A 22355-nucleotide genomic window follows, 5' to 3' on the forward strand; every position below is an offset into this window, starting at 1 on the left:
GGAAATAATACACAAGGACATTGCCAGCCTACAGAAAATGGATCCATCCCAATTTGGCTTTAAGGGAAGGTCATGCCTACTTAACCTGGTAGACTTCTTTCAGAATATCACCAAGGCAATGGAGATGGGTAAAACAGTGCAATACTTTACCTAGCGACCCCCACACCCCCACTTAAGTATACCAACCTGGGGGAAAAATTTGCTGCTCCGTAAAAAAAATAAATAAATAAATAAACACAAATTTAAGTGGGGGGCTGTGCCCCCACACCCCCACTTAAATATACCAACTCTGGGATCATACCATAGTGGAGCAAATGGCAAATTCCTGAAGACGGCCCACCAAATTTTTTCCTGACAAAAAAATTGATGTTCTGTGACTTCGCTATTTTGCCATTTCAACAGTATCGGAGCGACTAAATAGCATTCGCTATTTAGTCCATTCGATAGCATCATATAAACACAATAAAAGACCCTGAAGAGTTGACCCAGTAGTAATGGATTTAGAAACTTATGTAGACAGCAATCTGGCCTTTGACCAAAACATAGTTAAGATAATAAGAAAACCATTTTATGATGCCCAACTTATAGGTAAGAGTATGATACCCAGGTCCAAGGAAGTTATAGTACCACTCTACTTGGCCCTTATCAGACCAGTCATTGAATACGCCTCCTTGAGCATATATCTAACCAGAAAAATGCAACAGTTGGAATGCCCACAAAAGCTTTTCACCAGGAGAATTCACCATATAAATAGCCCTGCCCTACACATATCACTTACAGGCTCTTTCTCTGTATTCAGTCTCCTACAGGCTTCTGAGAGGAGATATTAGCCTGACTTACAGGGCTTCCTCAGACCCAGCCATGATGGATCTATGGCACATGCACAAAACAAGCAGCATGAGAAATACTAGATCCAGAGATCTGAGCTTGGTTGTCCTAAAGGATCCCTGCACTATGGAATAGCTCCCCATCTATGTAAAACAGAGTTCATCCCTGACCTTTTTCAAACAGAACATTGAAAACTGGATGGGAAATCATAAATGTATCCATGGTCTGAGTCCTCCTGTTCCTTATAGACAGAGACTGGCAATAAGAAAAATATTATCTTAATACAGCTTTATAAATCCTTAGTTACCTCCCTACTAACATGCCTCCCCATATACAGTCTATGATGCTTGGGATCTAAATGGCTTGGGCTGTGCATCTAGGCTTGTAAGCAGCTAGTGAATGCTAGCCTTTTAACAACTTCTAAACGTATATGCAGTGTCCCTTCGTAAGCATCAGAAAGTTCTGGACAGTTCTTCCGGCAAGACACTTTGTAGATAAAACACATCTGTAATGGAAAATTCAGTAAAATTAACAAAATGAACTGCGCATAGACAGAAAACTACTTTCTGTGATAAAAAATTGAAATTGACTTACAGGGCTTCCTCAGACCCAGCCATGATGGATCTATGGCACATGCACAAAACAAGCAGCATGAGAAATACTAGATCCAGAGATCTGAGCTTGGTTGTCCTAAAGGATCCCCGCACTATGGAATAGCTCCCCATCTATGTAAAACAGAGCTCATCCCTGACCTTTTTCAAACAGAACATTGAAAACTGGATGGGAAATCATAAATGTATCCATGGTCTGGGTCCTCCTGTTCCTTATAGACAGAGACTGGCAATAAGAAAAATATCATCTTAACAGATTTATAAATCCTTAGTTACCTCCCTACTAACATGCCTCCCCATATATAGTCTATGATGCTTGGGATCTAAATGGCTTGGGGTGTGCATCTAGGCTTGTAAGCAGCTAGTGAATGTTAGCCTTTTAACAACTTCTAAACGTATATGCATGGTCCCCTTGTAAGCATCACAAAGTTCTGGCCAGTTCTTCTGGCAAGACACTTTGTAGATAAAACACATATGTAATGGAAAATTCAGTAAAATTAACAAAATGAACTGCGCATAGACAGAAAACTACTTTCTGTGATAAAAAATTGAAATGGCAAGTCTATTAATGGGGTTGTGTTGGGTATGCTTACTGCTACAGCACCCTTCTCAAAGATCTACTATTACAGGGATTGTACTAATACAAATGTACTTACTTTGAAATAAATAAAACAGAAAAAATGCAGACTGGGAAAAAAGGAGCTGGAGAAATGCAACATCCTTCCTTATAGCAAAAACCTGTTTTATCTCTAGAAAGGGTTTAGTCCTTTCATGCTCAGTAGAGCATGCTCTGCAGGCACTAAAATGTCTTTTGGCCCAGTGCTCATTTGTTTGACCTAGAAAAACTGTGACTTGGTTTTACTGAAAATTGGATTTGCCAAACATCCAATTTCACTGCTTTGGTTATGATGAGTTGCACGTGGAAAAGGTCAAGTGCAACATATTGCTTGACCCACCTTGAAACGTGATGTAAACAGACACACCTCAACCCTCTGTCCCTTATTCTGCAGTAGCTTGTCTAAATGTGTGATAGGCATTATAAACCCTGCACTGCTGGTGTGCTATCTGTGGCTTTGAACCATGTCTCAAGTAACTACACAGGTATTTGTATCCTCCAGAGTGAGGAGAGCTTGCAGGGAATGGAAAGATATCTTGCATCTGTTTTATGGCATCAGCCTTGGAGAAGGTAGAATTCTGCTCACTGCTAGGCTCATACCTGCCTGGGATAAATAGTTGGGGAGCTCCATCAGTTCAGGGAGAAACATCTCAAGTCATTTATATCCACACGGACTATGACTAGATCATACTGGTGCTTGTGGTTCAGTGACTTGAATGCATGCATGATCAAAAGGATCCTGGCCCTGATAGGCAACTGACCATAACCCTTTCCTCGCTCAGCATGGTTAGTGGGACATTGTTTTGCCCACAAAGGAGTTTCCTATGACCATAATATTGGATTGTGAGGTTGTTTGCCTTATGGACTTAGACCTTGAGACATTAAGATGTGGCTGAATGTGTTGTGGTGGGTGTAATGCATTTCTGAGTTTGCTGAAGATACTTATTGCAAATTCTGTTTCTTGGAGGCCTTTCGAGATTTAAGTAGTGAACTTTTAAGAGTCTCCATAATTTTATATTTTAGCCGAGGCATGGGGTGAAAAGCTCCATAAATAAAAGAACAGAAAATACATATACATAGGTGAAAATTGACATTACCATATACTGTACATACAGATTACTACAAATATTAATGCACATACGGCATGCACAATAATGCACACATTTTCATTACAACAACATAAATACAATATCATGTAGAATTGAAACATGCTGATATAAGTGCGACAGTTCATTATTCACTCATAAATCAAATGTCAGTGTTGAAAAATGCAAATGGTGGAAAAGGAGGAGTACAAGAGAGGGAAGAGTGAGAAAAAATATTTGTTAGAAGTAATGACTGGGGTAGATATGGGAAGCAGGAGAATGAATGAGTAAAAGCAAAATTATGAGTAAGAGAAGTAGGTTCATAGGTGTTTACTAGGCTAACTACCACAAGGGCCTTTTTAAGTCTACCATGCATTCCAAATCTCTGACAAGTTCTGGTACCCTTGATAAGTGTAAGCAGGGGATTCAGAGATGACATATTTACAAGCAGGGGACTAGTAGAGGAAACATTTACAGGCTGCCTGTGTTCATTAGAGACAAAGGTGCCAGACCTGGGATGAATTTCTGGTTTCCCATCCAATTATTCAAGTTGCACTTCAATTGGGTTAGGGAGGAATTCTGCTTCACAAGGATGGGGAGAGCCTGTTCCAAAGAAGGGGTAGTCTCTGGGATACATACCTCTCTCTCCAGCAGGTCCTATTTATATCACATGGGAGGTTTAAGTCTTTAGAACATGTAATTTTGGTGCTGTTTCTTTTATGGATATGCAGGAGGTTCATCAGTGTGTGCAGTCTGACAATGCCTTGTACGCCAGGCATAGATCTCCTCTCAACAGCATGTAGGAGACAGAATACAGGGATAGGGCTTTGAGGCAGTCTACATTGGACATGTTACTTATGTCCTGTATTCTTTTAGTGAGGAACCTCTGTGGACGTTCCAATTGTTGGATATGCCTGGTTAGGTACATACCAAAGGGGCATTGTACTCAGTGATAGTTTTGAGGAATACCGAATACAGTGGAATAATGACTTCCTTGTACCTAGATGCCATACCTTTGTATATAAGTTGCACAACATAGAATGATTTCCTCAGTACTGTGGACACATGATGGTCAAAGGCTAGATTATTGTATGTGTGTCCAGAAGTCCCTGAACAATTGGTCAGCTCTTAGGGATGTGTTGTCAATATGATAGTTACCAGGGGTGGATGACTTCCCAAAGGATTCTCTTGTGCATTTTTTGGCATTTAGTTTTAGTTTATGGCTCTGACACCAGTTGTTTTTGTGTCAGTCCTTCCTGGAGAACATTTGTGCCAGTGGGGAATTCAGGGACAGCTCCTAATTTGCAATCATCTGCAAATTTAGTTAACCAGAAGCCACTGACATTGGCGTTTACTTCAGGGAAGTAAATGATAAAAAGGAGTGGTCCCAGGACCAATCCCTGAGGGACTGGCTGGCCTCTCTGTAGAGGTGGACTCCCCAATTTTAACTTCTTGGGTCCTGCTCGTCAGCCAGCTGGCTATCCACTAGGTGAGATAAGGGTTTGTACTCAACTTCTTGAGTTTGTCAACAGTGCCTGAGTAGGGTATTGTATCAAATGCCTTGGCCAGGTCAAGGTAGGCAGTGTGAAACATTTTGCCCTCATCCATTGGTTTGGTTACTTTCTCAGAGAAATCCACCAGCTTGAGCCCTTGACAAAATCAAATTGGGTTGGGTCCAGCGTCTGGAGATTTCCTATGTCAATATTGATCATTTCCATAATTCTTTCCATGGCTTTGCGTGTGAGACTTATCGGTCTGTAGTTTTCAGGATCTATAGATGGCCCACCTTTATGCAGAAGGATGACTATTGCTGTTCTTCATGAGGCACAAAGCCTGTGTGTCCCCTGTGCACTGGCCCAGCAATCAAGGAGCCTCAATCCTCACCACTAACACCAGTGAGGGGCGTCCATATAGGGAAAGGATAATAAATACACACACAGTAAAATACAATTTCCCTCAAGAGCACACAGAGATTAGTCAGTCTGGGGGTGGTTTCTCCCTTTCTCTCCAGGTCCCCAATAAGACTCCCCACTGGCACAGCTACATGGTCCAGATCTCAGCTTAGTGGGCAAGCTAAAACCTCCAGCACCCTCTCTGCCCAACCAGTGCTTTGTGTCCCTGCCCAAGTAGCTGACACACACACACTTTGAGATAAGAGTTTATACAACCACACAGACACTCCTGGGGAAGGCTAGCACATGTTCGCCAGCTATGCCCCTTTTACCCAGACTATATAGTAGAAATCACTGCCACTATTCGGCTAATATTTATCAGCTACTCAAAGGCTCATGAAAGGGTGTCCAATTATACTGTGCAATATTATTATCCAAATAGTAAGTGTGACTGAACAGTGAAGACTTATTTGGAGTGACTTGGTACAGTATCACTATATACATGCAATGTATTCTTAGAGCTTAAATTATCTCTACAAAAAACAGCCACAGTTGAAAGGTTTAAAAATATTTAATAATAAATAAAAACACAAGACAATACTTCTTACTACACAGTGCTAATCAAAAGTTCAGAGATCACAGAGAAATACTTAAAATAATACAGTAGAAAAGTTCTGACATCAACACAGAAAAACATTTAGTCTAATCTTCCTAATTCCTAGCTATTTCGAGGAGAAAACACAGTTCTAAAATCCTACTTACAATCCAGACACAGGCAGAGTATTGAGCTGGATGTTCTCAAGACAAATGCTCTCATTCTTTCTGTCCTTAAATTGATAACACAGTACCCCTGATTCATTTCAGATTACATCATTTCTTTCTGGTTCCCAGCCTAACAGACTCTCAGAGGTTAATAGCCCTTTTGATCTTGTAGCTGGTCAGGAACCAGAGCAATAAAGAAATTATACATGCAAATTCTAGCCATTATATCTGGTCTCAAAACAATAGGCAGAATTGCCTTTATCTAGACATCTCGGCTCTGAGTTTTGATGTCAAAGAATTGACTTATCAGCTTTGTTACAGCAGAGTGCACTTTTGTTACATTTTTTGCAGTTACACATTTAACATCATTTTTTCCCATTTGGGAGAACAAGCCCGTGGCTTATATTAATATTTACAAATGATAGAATTATCTACACAATATTATCTGGCTAGGCTGGCAGCCTTCACCTATCTTCACAGCCTGTTTGGAGACAGATGTTAAAATTAAATAACAATTCCAGATGGCCCGATAGATCATATTTCATGCTATTAAAAAGGATTCTGGGATATTGCTTGGACCCACTGATGCAGTGTTCTTGGCCTTAGAGAGAGCATTCATGGCCTGTTCCCTAGCAATAGCAGGGGGAGTTATACTTGACGGTATTTCCTGAGGGGAGGCTGTGGGGGAGAAAGGATTAAAAATGTAGCTGAATTTGTCGGCAAGTAGGTTTGCTACATATTCTGGCTTGGTAGAGTTGACTCCATTAACAATGAGCTCTGCATACAATTGTGTATTGCTTTTGAGGTTGTGAACATAGCTAAAGAATGCCTTGTGGTTGTCCTTGACCTGGGAGGCCAAATTTACCTCAAATATGGCTATCGTAGACTTTATTGGTCCTCTGAGTTTGTTTAGTTTGATAAGACTGCCTTTATCCTACTGGGTGCTGCACCTCCTAATTTTTGACATGATTTTCTTCCTTGTGTTATACTGCCTATTGATGATGCGATTCCACCAAGGTGGCATTTTTTTTAGTTAGTTCTGTACATCTTCCTGGTGGGTACAGCTGCTTCTTTGCAGCTATTAACTTGCTTGCATAGGGTTTCTGTGAACAGTTTGTGTAGGCAGTAGTATTCTCAGAGTTCATGGGAGCTTGAATTTTTGACAGGTTATCACATAACAGTAAGAGGTTAGCCTTACAGTAGTTCCTGAATATTCCAGGGTTAGCTGGAGTTCCATGTTTTATTTTTTACTTCAAAGGAGACCATTTTGTGGTCTGACCTTACCAGAGTAGACATTACACTAGGGGATGTGCAGCACTTTCCCATATTAGTGAGGACTAGATCCAGTATGGTTGCACCTCTGGTCAGTGTACTGGCAAATCTGGTCCAGGGAGTTTGTGTTTACAAAATCCAGGAATCTATGCGTTTGTACATTTGGTTTTGTATAATTATCCCACAATTAATTGGGAATCATAAAGTCGTCCATGAATATAGTATTGGGTTGGATGGTGAGTATTTCCAAGTTTAAATACATAGTATGGGTTTCCTGGGTCATAGACAGGGACGTACAACTTGCAAGAAAAGTTGTACTGGATTTTGCATACGGTGATTTGAAATTAGAGAAGCTCAAGTGCATTGCCTGTTTGACCAGCCTTGAAGTATATTAATTTTTGATGTAAACTGAGACAGAGCCACCTTCAGTCCCTGTCTGTGTAGTAGCTGATCTTGTCAATGTACTCTCGGTGGCTTTAAACATTGACTTAGTGACTGCATAAATGTCAGCATTCTCTAGGGTGAAGAGGGCTTCTAGGGAGTGAATTTTTTTGACTTAGACTCCTAGCATTGAGCAGTAATACCTTTAGATTTTCTTGGTTATGATTTGCTATGTTAGAAGTACTTTGTTTGACATTGCCTAAAAAAAGGCAGTATGGGAGGAGGATAGTGTTTAGCTAATATTCGAAAGCCTTGAGGGGACAGGTACAGACCATCCCTGACAAAGCATTTTGGTCTGTTGGCCATCTCCTTCCATGCTGACAAATACTGCACCCTCTTAGAATGACACCGGAAACTTAGCAATTATGAAAGTTAGTCATCTTTTGTTTGTATTGTGGCATCATCCTTGGAGATGGTAAAATGGTGCTCAATGCTAGGCTCGTACCAGCCTGGGACACGCATTCAGATAGTTCTTAATATCTCTCTTCATATAGTCTAGGGAGGTACGTTTCAGGTCATTTACACCCACAGGGACTATGATAGAGTCATACTGATACTTGTCCAGTGACCAGAGTGCATGCCTAATGTGTTGGATCCTGCAACTGACCATGACTTTCTGCTTACTTAGCCTGGTGAGACCAAGGAAAAGGAGAGATAAGCTGTATACAGTTATCAGAAGAGATAGGATGTATATAGGTATTAGAAGAAAAGGGCAGCAGCAAGTGCACAGCCTGGAGTCTGAGAAGCATTCTTTTAGTTGCAGCTCAAATAAATGAATATGTTTTGCCCTAATTGGTGCCACTGTATTCCAGACTTTTGCTACACAGTGTGAGTATGACTTTGAACACAGTTTTTGTAAGGCTTCTAGATGTCAAGCAGACTTAATTCCTCCAGGTTTTTTGGGTGTCTAATACCACAATGGGAATGGAACCCATTCCTAAGTCAACGTATGATTAAAGTTCATGAAATTAGTATTGTTTCAGTCTTTGATGTTAGCCAGAAGTGCTCTTCTCAAAACCTACAGTGTGCCCAGTAATGACTTCTCCTGCAATTCGTAAAGAGTTACATGCATCAGTGACATATCCAAGTGCGATTGTAAATTAATTTTTATTAAAACCTGTTGCTCCTATGACTACTGGAACTGTCTTGCTATCCTTCTTCCACTATGCCCTCGTTTCTGCCTGAAAATCCTGGTATTTTATGACTTTGTCTCTCTCTGTACATAAAACACTGTAGTCACTGGATGCAGCATTTTCAATAATCAATGCTACTTTTGTCTTCTTTTCATGGACTACTATAGCTGTTTTTCTCGTCTATTTTTTGAACTGTTGGTAATGGGTGATCCCATGTGATATAAACAATCATTTTCTATAACGCTTTGACTCATGTTTCCAGTGTTTTTCAGCCACTTCAATATATTGTTTGCACAATCCCCAATGCAATACTCTTGCCAAACTATTATGCCTTTCAGTATACTGTCCTTCTGCCATTAGTACATCACAACCAGCAACAAGGCGTGTGACTGTTTCCAACTCTGTTTTACAAAACCTACATTTGTCTGTTTCTCTCACATGTTCAATAGACTTTCTAAACTAATGCATAAGTAATCCACTATCTTGGGCCACCAATATTAACCTTTTGTCTTTTGGTTTAAATTCACCTCTCCTTCACCATTCCTGTGTTCTATCCTGATAAACATGAGGTTGATCCAAGAGTTTTCTATACTTGGAACTACATTTATGCATTTTCCACATTTCTTCCCTTCTCATCTGATCCTTCACCTTATATTCTTTTTTTTTTGGCACATTCAATTGCTGCCTGATGTTTGTCTACTTCTGGTTTGATTTCCATTCCTGCTTGACGCTGATACACTTCTGCTACACTAAGAAGGGATGTCATCTTAGACTTACTCTCCTCGTGTTTCAAAACTTTCACTACATTTGGGTCTTAAGAAGTCAGCAGATATGTATGCAGTCGCACAACTGCAGCTCTATACAAGTAATCAACTTTGAGGAGGTCCATACCTCCTTCAGAATGGGGAATATATAATCTTGGTATGCACTGATTTTTATAAATCATTTGATGAACATGAAGTATCCTACTCATCTTCCTGTCCACCTTTCCAGCACCTTTTGGGGCCAGTCATTCACTCCAAAACTGTAAGTTAGGACAGGAAGAGCAAACTGGTTTATAACCTAGACTTTGTTCCTTGATGTCAAGACTGTTTTCAGTACAGTAAGTCTTCTAAAATGTTCCTTACTAAGTTTTATTCACATTTGTTCATGCTTTACTGCTGAGCCTTCTTCAATTCCCAAATATTTATACACTCCCTCTTGCTCAAGTTCTTTGATATTACATTATTTTGTTTTAAACACCTTTATTGAATTAACGTGTGACACAGGCAAATTTATATTTGTATGAAAGTAATCAAACTGTATTAAGTTATTAAACATTATACTTCACATATATTGCTATATATCACATAACCTAAGCAACATTACATAAATTATTCAATTCCTGCCCCCTTTTTAAACAAGAAACATCTTTATTAAATCATCACTTACGATATTAAGCAGTCATACATTTATATAAACGAACCACACCAACTCAATCCTAGTTGCAAGCATTTTATCACAAACGAAACTGACACTCTCAATTGCAAACATTATACATTAGTTATAGTCTAGCCAGTGTTGTGTTAGTTATAAAAGTAATAAGTTACTATTACTAATTACTTTTCAGTGAAAGTAATATATTGCTATTACTTATTACTTTTCTAAAAAGTAACATATTACTATTACTAGTCGCTAACTAAAGTGATAAGTTACTTTTACATAAGTGGAGTTTATCAATTATAATACTGAGATTTACTCACACAAGTAAGCACATGCATACAAGTGTATTATTAAAGTTGTATACAAGATGCTACAATGATGACGAATAGCATTTAACAGTTGAAACACTCCAGCAGATTACTCTTTACATCTGGGTGGCACAGTGGTTAGTGCACTCAATTCAAAGCAAAAGGGGGTCTGGTTTGATTCTTGGCTGGGGTGCCTTCTGTGCAGAGTCTGCATGTCTTCCCTGTCACTTGTCTTGCATATTCAGATAAGACGATGATGCTTGGGTGCTTAATACAAACACATCAGGATGGATGACTAGAACATAAAACTTAAACTAGCTAACTGACTACTACAGACATACATGCTTTAATCTCTGGCTGCTTACACAAAATGTCACTCTGCTTTCATGTGCTCAGTACTTATATGCACATGGCCATGAACTAGAAAAGCTGTAAAGGTACAACACACACTATGATCTACATCTTCACTTGTTAATAATCTTGTCATGCAAATGAAAAATAGCAATCAGATACACATAAAAAGTATATAAACACAAACAATAACAATCATGTCCAGGTTGCCGTATATCTAGGATTAGGTCTTGAGACACGACCTGAACTCATTATACAATAATGGGTTTAGCAAAACGTACAGTTACTGGGGAATGTTCTTCATTAGCTACTTCAGGAAGAGAAGATGAATTTTTCTCTGGAACAGGAACATTCAATAGCATACTCTGAGAATTACAGTCTCAATTACAGACAAGATGCTGCAACACTGGCTCAGACACCAGCAATAATTTTTTTTCGATTCCACCTAAATTCCATTCCTTGTGACTCTGTGTACAATCTTGGTTCCACACACAGATACTCTATCAAAACCTTTTTTCTCTCTGCATCCTCACTCTCTATCCTACTTTTAATGGTTTGAGAGGTTTGCTTGTTTTGTCAATGGAATTTCTGTGACAAACGCTTTTTCATGAGTTGAGCTTTTACTGCTATGTTGGTTTTAGCACTTGGAATCAAATTCTTACTGACTGGTAGTGTAGTTCTGGTTTGTCTCGACATCAATCTCTGAGCAGGTGAACAAAGTAAATTGTCTTGAGGAATGTTTCCGAGATTAAGCAAATTAAGAAAAATATCGGTTTTATCTCTTTTGGATTTCTCCAACAACTGTTTCACACTTTGAACTGCATGTTCAGCCAAGCTATTAGATTGTGGAAACTTAGGACTACTAGTACCATGAACAAAGTCCCATGTCTCAGCAAATCTTTTGAACTGCTAACTTGTAAACTGTGCACCACTGTCAGAAACAACTTTATGCAGACTACCATGGAAATTAAAATGTCTCACTAATTTCATAATGACCGCAGTGGAAGTTAGGTTAGGAAGTAGGTCAATCTTGAACCAATTTGAATAAGTCTACTAATACCAAATAATGTTGACCATTCCATTTGAAAATATCTGCGGCTACTGTTGACCAAGGTAGTTCAGGAATCTGGCTCAGAAGTGGTTCTTTTTGTTGGTGCGCTTTAGTACTATTACAAATTGAACAAGCTATTTCCTTCTCAATATTTTTTGACATAGGACAAAATACTAGTCCTCTCGCCCTTCTTTTGGCAGAATCACTTCCCGGGTGACCTCGATGCAAGATTTTAATATACTCCTGTTGCAAGGATTTTGGAATTACCACTTTTGGACCTTTCATGATGATACCATCTTTTATCAAAATATTGTCTCAATATGGAAAATAATGCTGCACATCTAGTGGTAAACATTGTTTTGCTGACCATTCATGACTGATAAAATGGTTCAGCTTCTGGAGAAATGGATCAAAAACTATGTGGCTTCTAAGCTCATCAAGATGTAGGGAATAAACATTTCTCACTTCCATAACTTCAAAATCAGCTTTTTCATTGTCATGCTGGTCATTGGTTTGTCTGGGTGATCTGGATAAAGTATCAGCAAGATAAAAAAGTTTGCCTTTTGTGTAAATCATATTGAAATTGTACTTTTGCAGTTTTAACATCATGCGTTGCAATCTAGCTGGAGCTGTGTGCATTGGTTTTCTCAAAATAGTAACAAGAGGTAGTGCTCAGTTTCAATCTGAATAGGTCGGCCATAAATATAATCATTGAACTTCGAACATGCAAACACTATTGCCAAAAGCTCTTTTTTCAATTTGTGCATACTGCATTTCAGTTTGTTAGAATTCTAGACGCACTGGCTATTGGTCTGCCCTCTTGAAGAATTACTGCACCAAGACCATATTTTGAAGCATCACAGGAAAGATTTGCAGGTTTATGAACATCATATGTCAAAGTGGGTGGACTGGCAATTTTCTGTATCAAGAAATCTAATGCTGTTTGGTGTTGTTCCAACCAGGACCAAGTTACATTTTTGTATGTCAGCTCTTGTAGTAGTGCTGAAAGCTCCCTTAAATCAAGAATGAACTTGCCTACATAGTTGACCATGCTATGAAAATGTTGTAAAGATGTGGCATTGTTTGGAGCTGGCATCTCAAGAACTGCAGCTTGCTTGGATGGATCTGGTTGTAAGCTGAACAGGTAAATAAATGACACACATACTTAACTTCTTTTAGCCTGAATTTACATTTCTGAGGATTCAGTTTAAGATTCATGAGCATAAGCTACAACTTTTCTGAGGTTTCTATCATGGTCAGCTTCACCCCTGCCTCCTACAAGAATATCAGAACAGCATGTGGATAACCAGAAAAAAATTGCTCCATCGCACGTTGGAAGACTTCACTGGCAGAATTTATCCCAAATGGCATTCTGTACCTTCCAAATGGTGTACTGAAAGTGGTTATCAAGGAAGATTTTTCCATCAAGTAAAATCTGCCAAAATGAACTCTCTGCATCTAAGATAGAAAAAACTGTGGCATTTGGCATGAGAGCAGCAACTTCAACTCTATGCATTGGATGATGAAGTTGTTTCAGTGCATTGTTCAAATCTTTTGGATCAATTCATATTCAAATGTCATCTGAGCTTTTCTCATGAGCTACTACCATAAAGGATACCCATTCAGTTTGTTCTTCTACTGGAAAAAAATTACTCCTAAATGTGCCATTCTGTCTAGCTCTGCTTTTACTTTGCCCTGCATTGCTACTGGAACCTTCCATTCTGGTCTGACAACTGGGCTTACCTAGTGGTCTAACTTCATGGAGTACACAACTGGGAGTTTGCCAAGCCTATCATTGAAAATATTGGCATATTCAGAAAAATATTCTGTGTGAAACCTTTGTTGATGCTTACATGGTGGACTTCCTTATGAAATGAAATCAGTCCCATTTTCAAACTATCTTTGAGGCCTAACTGTGACTGCACGTGTCTTTTGACTATGTAAAACTGCAAGTCATGGCTGTTCCCATCAGAACAGCATGAAAGCACTACTGAGCCTTCACAGTTTGAATCTCTTCACCACCACAAGCAACAAGCTTCGCATACTTTGCCAAATCAAGTTTTTCAACAGCTTTTACCTTAACAAATATTTCTGCTGACATAACATTGCACTTTGAACCAGCGTCAACTTTGAGCTCTACAGGTTTCCCATTAATCAGTACAGTACAAAATACTTCACTCTTTGCCAACAAATTGACTGCATTAACCTTTTTCTTAAGCACAGATATACCATCGACATAAAAAGTAGGGTTGCAGCTTTCTTGACCAACTTGCTTCTTGGAATGCCCTCTCTTAATAAAAGAATGTGGTTCTTCAGATTCACAAAGCTTTCTGAAATGATTCCACTTTGTACATCTGTGGCATTGCTGATCAAAAGCTAAGCACTTTTCTCGATTAGGTTTGTGACTGCCTCCACAAGTATGACAGTTGATTATGAGGTTGACCATGGGTTTTGCTAAATAACCCCTCAGTTTTGCTGCGTGTGCCCTGGGTTTTATTGTGGGAGCCACACCCTTTGACCTATACCTCCTAACCTTGTGCTGCATACTATCAACATTCGTGCTGGAAGAAGCTGCAAGCATGCTTTTCTCATTCATAATCATATCTGTGTACTTTTCTGTAAGGTCATATATCTGACAAATATATATGGTTTTGCTTAAAGTTAAAATTACTGTCTCAAAGCAAAATCTTTCTCACTGCATCATTAACACCACACACAAGCTTGTGTTTTATCAACTCATCTCTCAGATCACCAAATCTGCAAGTTTTTGCCTTGTTTTTCAAGTCAGTTATATGTGCCGCAAAAGTTTCACCAAGCTTTTGAACTCTTGTTTAAAATGCGTGTCTTTCCACTGTAATATTCGTTTGAGGGTTGACATTTCTCTGAAGTTACGTTTTAAGCATTCAGGGTCTTCCCACATTTCTGCCTGTACAGCCAATGCATACACAAACGTTCTCTCTTAATGGCTTTTGTATGAGCTAAATTGAGCAGAATAAATGCTTTTGTATGTGTGTCTTGATCAAAAAAGCACCCTGTATGAAAATATCATATTCTTGCTCACACTCCAATTTTCAGCAATATTATCCAAACACAAGTGGACCACGTCTGTGAAATCCCTCTGCAATGCCAAATAAGTGTAAAACACACACCAGGTACTTGTAATTATATTCAACTGCACAACAGCCTCTTTGAAATAACTGTACTCTTTGAAAAGACTGTACTGTAATAGTGCACACACTGCCTACACTGCACAATTTAGATAATTTGAACAGCTTTAATGTGAAAAAGTAGTACATTGTGAAAAAATACAGTTTTCTCTTTTTCAAACATTTTATATGATTTGGATATTGTTTCAAATAGTTTTGTAATTATTTCAAGCACTTTTTTTCAATATGTCAATTCAGAACATTTTGTTTACTCAATAATTGGTTTGGAATGCTTCACTTTATATTCAAGGGAAAAATCATTTAAATGAGTTTAAGTACCTGGAAATATTTTCTGACCTGCTTACGATTCGTTTGCAAGTCGTTTGAGCCACTCTCGTATTTAATCCATTTCTGACTGTAAGGCTCATGGATTTAAGAAGTTTTGACTTCGGATCCCATTCTGACACCATGTCACTTGTCTTGTGTATTCAAATAAGACAATGAGGCTTGGGTGTTCATTTAAGATATTTATTACACACAAACTCATCAGGATGGATGACTGGAACATAAAACTTAAATGAACTAGCTAACTTACTGATTACTATACACATACATGCTTTCAGTCCAACTGCTTACACAAAAAAGGCACTCTGCTTGCACGTGCTCAGTACTTTTTATGCATGTGCCCATGAACTACAGTTGCTTTAAAAGTACAACACACACTATGATCTACACTCCCTGTGTTCAAGTAGGTTTCCTCAGAGTGTCTGGTTTCCTCCCACATTCCCAACACATGCTCCAGATGGATTAGACAATCCAAATTGGCCTTAGGTGTGAGTGTGAGTGTGTGTGCATATGCATGTGGCTTCTGAAGAAGGTTGGGCGCTGGGCTGACAACTGACAATGTAAAATTCCAATGCCACTTGTTCTGCAGACTGATGATCCACCATGGTGATCCCTAACAGGCTCAACCAAAAAGAGAAGACTAGTCTTTATAGCTATAGAGTCACAGATATTTAAACTAAGCCAGCCAGCAGCACAAGACCTATAAAAACCTACCACATTTTGTCTATTTTCAGCAACTATAAATCAAAACTCAAAAAGAATGTTAAATAGAACATAAAAAACTGTCCAGACAAAAGATGGTTGGTCACAGCTCCACCCAGACAGTCCTAGCTTGGTGCAGTGGGTTGCGGTGTCAGGTGTTCAACTGAGTTTGATTCTGACTGACGGTAGTATGGAGAACCAATGCCATTTATTATACTGCAAGGTAAGGACATGGTCTCAGGCAGGCTAGAATTGTCCCAGTGTTAGGGGATGTTTTACTGGGTCAGAGTCCCACAGTAGCAGGACAGGGTTAGAGCCTGGTCATTATTAGCTTTCACCTCCTTGCAGTGCCAAAACATGAAGTAAATTTTGCTCCAGACTAATTCCAATGATCTATTAGAAATGCTATGTCCTATGAGTTGTGCCAACATTATGTGGAATTTTTTATCCAAATTGCCACTTCAAAGTCTCTATTACCACCTAACATCTGATTACTATCCATACAATATAGGGAGCTTTGACGTTTTTCAGTACTCTTAAGGGGGCTATATCGCCCACGTTGAGAACCACTGGTTTAAGCACAAGTAACTCACATTTAAGTTACTAGTTACTAAAAAATGTAATATCTTGAAAAAGTAACTAGCTTTTTACTATAAAGGGAGCTTTGAAGTTTTCCAGTACTCTTTAGGGGGCTATATCGCCCACATTGAGAAAGTACAGTTGTGTACACTTACCATAAATGTAGATGTTCGAGTGTATTCACTGTAGCAGGCATCACATTTGGGTTATCTGCTGCAGGTAGCCCTCAGCCAGCCTGAATACCAGAGTCTTCGGATTTCTGCATTGGATGCTGCCGCTTCTTCCATGACGTCAGGTCGTCAGGGGTATAAAACATGCAGCCGGCGCCATTACATCAGCTTTTCTTGCCCCAGATGTCAGGTGCCCCCACAATAGGAAGCAATTATAAGGTATGGTACACCCCGCATCAAAAAGCAAATAGACAAGAAAAAATAAATATACCAAACAAGAAGGAAAGGTAGAGCCAAGAGAAGTCAGGGCGCTGTTGAGAGGGTAACCAGGACTGCAATAGTGAAATAAACTCGAACATCTACATTTATGGTAAGTGTACACAACTGTACTATGTTCTTCGTGTTTCACTGTTGCAGTCATCACATTTGGGATGATTCCCAAAGTTAAGGAAGGGAGGAGGTAGTTAAAGAGCATTAGGGCCAGCTATTAAACTCTGCAAGACTGCTGTGGCAAATCCAGCTCTGGATTTAGAAAATATAGGCATGTGGTAATGCTTAGTGAAGGTATGTACACAGCTCCAGGTAGTAGCTTCCAGAATGTCCCTGGTAGAGACTCCTCTGAGAAATGCCATAGAGGTAGATGCAGCCCTGGTGGAATGTGATCTTATCCCCTGTGGGATAGGTTTTCCATGGTGCTTGTAGCAGAAATGAATGCAATGGGATATCCATTTGGAAATGGTTTGCTTCGAAATGGCCTTCCCCTCTGCCCCTGCAGCAAAGCCAACTAGCAGCTGTTCAGATTTTCTGAGAGGCATAGTCCTGTCCAAATAGAATCTAAGTTGTCTGTGCACATCCAGAGAGTGCAGTATTCATTCCCCTTTGTTTTGTGGATTAGGGAAAAAAGTAGGCAAATGAATGGACTGATTTAGGGCCACACCAGAAACCACCTTGGGCATAAAGGAAGGGTTAGTCCTGAGGGAAACCCTGTCCACATGAATATAATGAAGGGTTCCACTGCTATGAGGGCCTGTAATTCAGACACTCTTCTTGTTGAAGTGATGGCTAGAAGGAAGGCGGTTTTCCAAGAAAGGAATTTCAACTCTGCTGTTGCAGCTGGCTCAAACGGGGGAAGAGTGAGCTTTTCCAATACAAAGTTAAGGTCCCAGGCTGGAGTGAGAGCTCTCCAGGGGGGGGGTCTTAAATTGTTGATCCCTCTAAGAAATTGTTTTAGCAAGGGGTGAGAGAAGAGGGTTGGTTCAGTATTATAATGTGCTGAAATGGCAGAGGCATGAATTTTAATTGACAAGAAGGATAGGCCCTTGTGGAGCACTTCTATTAACTACTCTAGAATATGAGGTAAACTGAGCACCACTGTACCCATCCCCTGAGCTTGGCTCCAGGAACAGTATCTTTTCCACTTTTCAGCATAGGATTTTCTAGTACTAGGCCTCCTTGCCTCCAGAATGACATCCAGCACCAGCTTAATGAGGGATGCTAGAGGAGAGCTCAAGGAATTAGCCAGGCTGCATGGTTCAGGGTTTGAAGCTGAGGGTGCAGAATCTGGCCTGCCTGCTGGGACAGCAGGGAAGGGGTCTGAGGCAGGTGCCATGGTTGTAGCAGTGTCATACTGCGCAAGAGGGGGTACCAGTGCTGGCGTGGCCAGTCTGCTGCAAACAGTATTGCCCTTGGCTTTTCCTGTTTGATCTTTAGTAGAACCTTCGACAGGAGGGGAAGAGGGGGAAAGGCATAAACTGAGAGGCTTTCCCAGGTAAAGGACAGGGCATCCACTTTCCAAGCTTGACTGTGGGGATTTCTTGTGCAGAACTTGTTCAATTTGTAGTTCTGAGGGGAGGCAAACAGTTCTACCTCTGGAGTCCCCCATTTGTTCCTCAAGAGGTTGAATATTTTGGGTTCTAGTTTCCATTCATGTGGGTCCATGAGATTTCTGCTTACGTCGTCTGCCAGTGAATTTAGTTTGCCTGGCAGGAATTGTGCTTGTAGGTGTACTTGGTAGCTCAAGGATGTGTTCCACAGAGCCATGGCTAGTCTGCAGAGAGGGTAGGAGTGGGTTCCCCCCCTGCTTGTTTACCTACCATATAACTGTGGTGTTGTCTGTCTTTACCAATAGCTGTCCTGGAAGGGTATGGTCTTTGAAGGCTGTCAGAGCATTCTGTACAGCTAACATTTCTTTTTGATTGATATGCAGGTGCACCTGTCTCGGGTTCCATTTGCCCTGAATGCACTGCCCTGCCATGTGAGCCCACATGCATAGTCTTATGAGTCTGTTGTTAGGGTTTGGGAAGCAGGGGGTAGAGTGAAAGAGAGTCCCTTGTTGTGGTAGCAGGCCTCTGCCCACCAAAGGAACTCTGTCCTTAGACAAAGAATGATAGGAATCATTGTTTCCAGGTCCTGAGAATGTTGACATCAAAGGCTTTTTTGATATCACTGGAGTTTTCTCATATGCAGTCTTGCATATGGAATGAGAATGCAAGAGGCCATGAACCCCAGAGCTTGCAGTATTTTCCTTGCAGACAGCTGGGTTTTTGAGGCCAATAGTTTGAAGTAGGTTGTCAAATAAACTTGATTCTCCGGAGTGAGGAATGCCATCTGGGAAGTTGTGTTCAAGCTTACTCCCAGGAATACAATCTGTTGGCAGGGTACTACGTGAGATTTCTTTTCGTTGATGGTGTACCCCAGTGAGGTTAGAAGTTTCTTTACAAATGCCAGGTGTTGTAATAGCAAGTCCTGGCTTTCTGCCTGAATCAGACAACACCCTGGGCACAGTAGAAAAGCCAAAGAGAAGTGCAGAGAACTGAAAGTTCATGGAGCCCACCCTGGAATGTAGGTATTGTCTACAGGATCCTCTTATTGGAAAGTGCAGGTAAAGCTTCCTAGGGTTGCTAGCCAGGCATCCTTGGCTAGTATAGGAAGAAGCTGTTGAAGAGTTAGCATTTTGAATTTTGGAACCACCAGAAAGGTGTTGAGAATAGAGAGGTCCAGGATAGGACACCAGTTGTTGTCTTTTCTGGGTACCAGAAAAAGTCTTGAATAAAAACCTTGTCCCCTTTGTTCTGCTGGTATAGGTTGAATAGCCCTGACACTGAGAAGAGAGAGAACCTGCTGTTGGGCTTCCGCCCATTGATTTGGGGGGAGGTCTGGCCAACCATTTGGGGTTGGTACTGTGTGGAAGTGGAATCGGTAACATTGGTCTGCCCTCTAAGAACTGCAGCTTGCTTGGATGGATCTGTTTGTAGCTGAACAGGTAAAATAAATGACACACATACTTACTTCTTTTAGCCTGAATTTTACATTCTGAGGATTCAGTTTTAAGATTCATGAGCATAAGCTACAACTTTTGAACTGGCAGAAACTATGTTCAAAACCCATTTGTCCTGGGTAATGAGTTCCCAGTTTTTTTGCATGCTGGGCAAGCTTTCCTCCTAAGGGAGCAAGTAGTAGAGCAGGGCTTGGAAGGGTTAAGTCATTGTGCCATTTTTCCATAGGGGGGGTGGCTTACGACTCCCTGCTTTGGAAGTGGGAGCCCCCCACTGCTTAGATCTGTGCGTAGCCTGAGACTGTAGTCTTGGTGGTCTGCTGTTCCTGGGTTTGGACTGAGAAGGCCTGGAAGGGACTGGAAAGGACCAGTTCTTTGAAGGCCAATGCCTGCTGAATCTGGGATGCTGTACTTGTAGGAAATATTTAACAGTTTGCATAGATATAGCTTTTTTCCTCCATCCTTTTAAGGATTTCTTCTGCTTTGTTGCCAAAAAGGCAGTCTTGGTTTAAGGGAGCATCCAGTAACTTAGCTTTAACATGATCTGGCCAGTTTTGTTCCTTAAGCCAAGCATGCCTTCTAAGTACAGACCCAGTGACAGTGACAGCAGCCCTGCAAGATGCTTCTAAAGCGTCAAAACCACATTGCAAAGTATGATTACCTACCTGTTCTGCAGAATGCATTAAATCTTGCAAGTCTTTGTGTTCAGCACAGTCAGGAATCAGCATCATTTTCTGCTTAAGTAGTCCCATAATATGCTGCTGATACTTTTAACACATGAAACTGGCAATTTAAAGCCCTAATGGCCAAAGTAGCAGAAATGTATACCTTCTTACCCCATCTGTCTAAGGCTCTAGAATCTCTATCAGAAGGGGTAGGATTTTTGGCAGCAGTAGCCTTAATGCCTTTTGGCCCCTGGGAAATGGTCTCTGGATCTGCAGTAGGATTCTTGAAGAGGAACTTGTGAGAGTCAGGTACTCTGTAGTACCTGCCAGGTTTTCTGGGAGCTGGAGGTAAAGTGTCTGGGGTAAGGCTAGATTCCAAGAAAGCATCATCTACAATGTCCAGAACAGGAGGGATAGCTAAAGGCCTGTGTTGAGGCAGGAGTAAGAATTCCCCAAGTCTCTTTTTGGACTCAGAATAGTCCTGACTTTCCCAGCAGAAATGCTCCCTAAGGGTATGCAAGGTTTGACCAAAAGAAAAATCTTCTGAAGGGAAAGCAGAGGGAATGGAATCCTCTGCATCAGAATCCACATAAGTAGATAAAGGCAAATCCTGGTAATCAGGAGCACAGATATCAGATTCCTGATCAGAAGAATCAGAAATAAAATCAGTTCTAGGTCTGAGGGGGAAGGCTGGCTTCCCCTAATTAAGGTAATAAGGTCTTCAGCCATTCTAAGCATTTGTTTTTGAGGCATATGGGCCTAAGTAATTCGGTACTTCTGGATGGAAACGATGGCATAGGTTTAATAAGAATGTGTGTAGGTCTGAATACACCCTCATAAGCTGATGCCTGCACAGCAGCTCCGGACTCATCCAAGGTAGAGACATCTGCAGGTTCCATCGTCGAAAAAGCATCTCGCAGCATACCGGACTCTGAATGGGTCTCAGTAGAGGCCTGCAAATCTGTAGTAGTGGGTATCAGGGGCTGCGAAGGCACCTCACTGAGTACCGGTGGACTGGCGACTAGCTTAACGGAAGCGTTGTCGGCAGTATTGGACCTATGCGGTCTGTCTCTGTCTTTATCCTTACGTTTTTTTGGAAGATTGGTAGTCGGATGGCTTAACAAAGCCATTTCAGAGTGAGGAGATAAAGAACGAAAGTATTTGGCGACAAAAAATCGCCCGAGGAATAGTACAGGCATTGAAGAAGGCTCAAAACCAACAGCAAGGGACGTTGTGGTCTGGGCCTAAACAGGGGATGCAGTAATAATGAAAATCTCTATGAGGTATTTGCTTTCCATAGGCAAAACAATTGTTAACTTTTACTGACATCAGTTAGAGCAAGAAAAAAGGATCCCCAATGGGGTATTTATCTTTTTTGAAGACTTCGGGTCTGAAACTCGAAAATGAAAATTTCAGGAGACAGCCAACTGGCACTTGCAAACTGCTTCTGCTTCAGGCACCGCACGGCAAGAAAGACTAATGTAACGGCGTCGGCCACCTGTTTTATACTCCTGACGTCATGGAAGAAGCGGCAGCATTCGAAGCAGAAATCTGAAGACACTGGTATTCAGGCCGGCTAAGGGCTACCTGCAGGCAGATAACCCAAATGTGGTGACTGCAACAGTGAAACACGAAGAACATCCACTGGTTTAAGCAAAAGTAACTCACATTTAAGTTACTAGTTACTAAAAAAGTAATATAT

General features: G+C 40.7%; 1 protein-coding gene across 1 annotated transcript in view; it reads right to left on the reverse strand.

The window, feature by feature from the left end:
* Window positions 1-1204: 1204 nt before the first annotated feature.
* Window positions 1205-22355, reverse strand: part of YTHDC2 (YTH domain containing 2) — a 1963388-nt gene continuing 1942237 nt past the window's right edge. The window contains exon 33 of the mRNA XM_044059160.1: window positions 1205-1333. Within this exon, the coding sequence (XP_043915095.1) occupies window positions 1205-1333 (129 nt within the window). The remainder of the gene's footprint in view (window positions 1334-22355) is intronic.

The sequence above is a fragment of the Protopterus annectens genome, chromosome 17.part0 (genome assembly GCF_019279795.1).
Source record: "Protopterus annectens isolate FY-2018-M chromosome 17.part0, PAN1.0, whole genome shotgun sequence".
NCBI classification, from domain to species: Eukaryota; Metazoa; Chordata; order Ceratodontiformes; family Protopteridae; genus Protopterus; species Protopterus annectens.